At 43.0% G+C, this 4,334-nt stretch overlaps 1 protein-coding gene across 1 annotated transcript in view; it reads right to left on the reverse strand.

Moving 5' to 3' along the window:
• LRRC2 (leucine rich repeat containing 2) overlaps positions 1–4,334 on the reverse strand; it is a 40,706-nt gene that overhangs the window by 4,395 nt on the left and 31,977 nt on the right. The window contains exon 6 of the mRNA XM_008071223.1: positions 2,896–3,051. Within this exon, the coding sequence (XP_008069414.1) occupies positions 2,896–3,051 (156 nt within the window). The remainder of the gene's footprint in view (positions 1–2,895; positions 3,052–4,334) is intronic.

Here is a 4,334-nt window from a genome sequence, read left to right on the forward strand (position 1 = left end):
CCGAGGTTCGAGATCCGCCTGGGCAACTTGACGAGACCTCGTCTTTACAATAAATCAAAAATTAACCAGGTGTGGTAGCGCGCGCCTGTAGTTCCAGCTACTGGGAAGGCTGAGGCGGAAGGATCGCCGGAGCCCAGCAGGTCGAGGCTGTGGTGGCCGGGAGCGGCCACTGCACTCCAGTCTGCTGGGCGACAGAGTGAGACTCTGACTCAAAAAAAAAAAAAAGAAAGAAGGAAAGAAAGAAAATTAGCTGGGGTGTGTGGTACATGTCTGTAGTCCCAGCTACTCCACAGGCTGAGGCAGGAGGATTGCTTAAGCCCAGAAGTTCAAGGTTGCAGTGAGCTAAGATTGCACTCCAGCCTGAGTGACAAAGCTGTCTCTAAAAAATAAATAAGTAAATAAAATAAAAGATGAACTACTGCTACCAAAAAAATAGGCTAAAAGAGTGAAACTCAAATGGCACTGAATCTTCTGTCTTCACAATTTTTAAGGATGTTTTGATATGAAAGGTGATATTTATTGCAATTCAAAACAAGATGTCTCTCAAACAGTCCTTGGTTGCAATTGTAGACCCTGCTGTCTTGGGGTGTTAGCATGTTCTCACTGGCTTGTAGAAGACTACTGTCACAATGGAAGTTATAAGTCACATACGTATCACATTTAGTATATATATTTCCCAGCTCATTTTGTTTTTATTTTATTAAATGTCTGAATGTGAAGAAAGTAAAAAAGTTTTAATTTTTAATGTAGACAGAACCATTCCATTTTGTCTTTATAATTTATTTCATTAAATTAATTTTTCTCTTTCCCTGTCCAAAAATGAGAAATGTACCTATTTTTATCACTCTCCAAATTTTTTTGTCCAAGAAATATATCCTGCAAAGATTTCTTATGCTGTAAATTTCAGAATAGGCTTGATCTTCTAACTAGTCAATTTCCTCAATATTGTATGAAATCATTCATGCTTTCCCACCTGGTTCATGAAAATTCCTATATCATGTATTAGAGTTGACTTCAGGCCTACCTGTCCTCTTCCAATAATAAAAAAAATAAAAAATAAATTCCATTGGAGTTATGGTTGGAATCATATTGTACTTAGATTTAGTTTTGGAAGAAATCACACCTTTACCATCTTTTCAGTCAGAAAAGATACAGTCTGTTGTTTCCAAGTAATTCAAGGTTCTTTTGGCATCCTTTGGGGTAATTTTTAGTCCCCTTCGTATGAGAACTATTTTATTACTACAGTTTTCTCTAGATATTTTGTATTTTTGGTCATTACTATTAATATCATTATTTCTTTCATAATTTTTCTATAGGCTATTTCTAAGAAATCAGTAAGCTTTTGCTTTTTTTTTTTTTTTTTTTTTTGAGTTGGGGGTCTCACTTTGTCGCCCAGACTGGAGTGAAGTGGCCGCTCCCGGCCACCGCAGCCTCAACCTGCTGGGCTCCGGCGATCCTTCCGCCTCAGCCTTCCAAGTAGCCGGAATTACAGGTGTGCACTACCACGCCCGGCTGATTTTTTTGATTTATTGTAGAGATGAGGTCTCGCTGCCCAGGCAGGTCTCAAACCCGCGGACTCAGGCAATCCACTCACCTCAGCCTCCCAAAGGCGCAGGATTACAGGCTGAGCCACCAAGCCCAGCTTACTTTTTTTTTTTTTAATACAGCTTTTGCATTTTAATGCAAACTTATATCTAGTCTTTTGATTGGACTATCAGAAGTTCAAAGAGCTTTCATCTGATTCTCTTAGATGTCCGAATCCTGCAGTTATATCATCTGAAATTACTTTTGTTAGGTGATGGGTTTACCCTGGCTGCTCTTGGTCGTGAAGCTGCCAAGCCTGCTCTCAGTTGCCCAAATGTGGAAGGGATTTAGGGATGGATTCTGCAACCCCTCTCACCAGTGGGCCTCTTAGCCAAATAACATTCCTCACACAGCCAAAAACAGTGGAAGACCCATTCCAGTGGAAAGAGTGGGTTGGGGCAGAAACAGATGTATTACATCCCTATTAATCTTGTATGTATACAGGCATAGCGTTGGTCTCTCTCTCTCTCTCCAATATTGAAACTCTTTTATTAGTTTACTGTGCATTTTATTGCAAGGACAGGAAGGTAGTATTTAACTCTATACTGATACTAAGCATTTACCAGAGGACTAGGAGTCCCTGGGAAGCATTTCCCACAGTAGTGGTCTCAACTAGCACCTTGTGTTCAAGATTGATGGGTCTTTGGGCACAGAGAAGGTAGCTCTTACTAGAACAGTTCTCTTGTGAAGGTTACAGGGAGGCTCCAAGCTGCTGGGGATGGGCAAAAATGGTCTCAGGGTAGAGGGAATGGGGGAAGCCTAAAGCCCTAAATTCTGGTTGGATGTGCTACCAGGGAACCCTCAACTGCCTTGGAGTCATTTAGGAGGGGGCAAAGTTGGGGCTTTTCAATTCCACTTCCTTCTCACCCCAGATTGGGGTCTGTTTGTATCACATTTGCATGGATGGTTTTCTTACTCTCCGGTGGTTTAATGGGTTCATTTAAGGAAACTGAAAGAAGGATGAGGCAAACAGGGAGGATCCTGTTGACAGCTGCCGCCCTCTCCAGGCCAGCAGTGATGTGAGTGCTGAGTGACAGACCAGGGACCCTGGCATAGGCTCCGCTGCCCCTTCAACTAGCATGTATCATTTGTCCAGAAATCCTCTGAGCCACATCCCTCCTCCTTGTGTCAAACGCTAAAAACTCCCAAATCCTGTAGAAAGTCATCAGAACCTCTGTGAACTGGGGTCAGGTTCTCAGAGTATGAGAACCATCTAATCTGGTTCCTGAGACAGTTGCCCGGGCTCAGGTGGCTCCTCACTCCTCCCCTGTGTCCAAATGTGTCTCTCACTTGGGTCTCTGGTCTACTCACTTTAAAGGTGTGGATGAGTCACAAAGGGCAGTTGGAAGCTCCACCAAACGGTCCCCGCTGACGACTAACAAGGTGAGCTTCTTTAGGTTAAGCATGGAATAAGGAAGGTAGGTCAACTTGTTTTTATACAAGAGGAAGCTCTGCAGTTCTTCTAGCCTACGAAGAAGTAAAAAGGATCAGCACACAGGGACTTCGCTTCACAGCTAAGAGAACCAACGCAAACTGCAAATAAATTCCAGTAGAAAATCCCTACTATGTTTATTTTATATATGTGAGCTTTATGAGAACAAATTCTAAGCTTTAAATTAATAAAGTTATGCCAGGCAAAGAGGTGAGGGTTTTTTTAGGTTGTTACTGACTTCACCAGTTGAAGCCACAGATGTAGCAGCAGGAAAAGCAAATTGTACAACACACAGTAGGCCATGATGGGGCCTTAAAAGTCGATAAATCCCTTCTTCCAAGTGTCTTCTGCATTTACAAGGGTTAACAGGGCACGAGAAAGAAATTATACTAAAGTTGGAGTGAGAATAAACAGAGTTTGACCATGCATTTCCTTTTGTATGTCTTCAAAGCACAGTTAATCTTCTCCCATCATATTTTCTAATTTTAAAACAGAGTAAAAAGGAAATTAGCAAAATATGTTTCAAATATGTTTTACTCTGTTTTCCATTTTATTCTAACTCGGTGACCTCCCGCTAAGATTTTTCTTTTGTTCATTTGCAAAATTTTGGCTAATCCCAAAAATATTTCATAAAATTCCCCTTGTGTTTTTTTTGTTTTGTTTGAGTTGGAGTCTCACTCTATCACCCAGAATGGCCACTGCAGCCTCGACCTGCTGGGCTCCGGCGATCCTTCTGCCTCAGCCTTCCAAGTAGTTGGAATACAGGCGCGCGCTATCACGCCCAGCTAATTTTTTGATTTATTGTAGAGACGAGGTCTCGCCAAGTTGCCCGGGCAGGTCTCGAACCCTCAGGCTCAGGCAATCCACTCACCTCAGCCTCCCAAAGCGCTGGCTGAGCCACCGAGCCCGGCGCCCCTTGTGTTTTAAACTAAAACAATTCTCACTTAGTCTCAAGACCTCAGAAAGCATTGAGACATATCACATGTACCAGGAATACAGAAAGGCCATGAGAGATGGCATTCAGGCCTAAGCCATTGTTGGCCTCTCTGTCATCACAGGTTGCTTGTGCATCTTTATAAAAAAAGATCGTCAGCTGGGCATGGTGGCAAAGGCCTGTGATCCCAGCATTTTGGGAGGCCGAGGCAAGAGGATTATCTGAGTCCAGGGGTTCGAGACCAGTCTGGGCAAATTGATGAGACCTTGTCTCTACAATATAACAAAAAATTAGCCAGGCATGGTAACGCACACCTGTAGTTCCGGCTACTTGGAAGGCTGAGGTGAAAGGATTGCCTGAGCCCAACAGGTTGACGCTGGGGTG

Source organism: Carlito syrichta, unplaced genomic scaffold (genome assembly GCF_000164805.1).
Source record: "Carlito syrichta isolate Samal-C Ts95f unplaced genomic scaffold, Tarsius_syrichta-2.0.1 Scaffold314220, whole genome shotgun sequence".
NCBI lineage: Eukaryota > Metazoa > Chordata > Mammalia > Primates > Tarsiidae > Carlito > Carlito syrichta.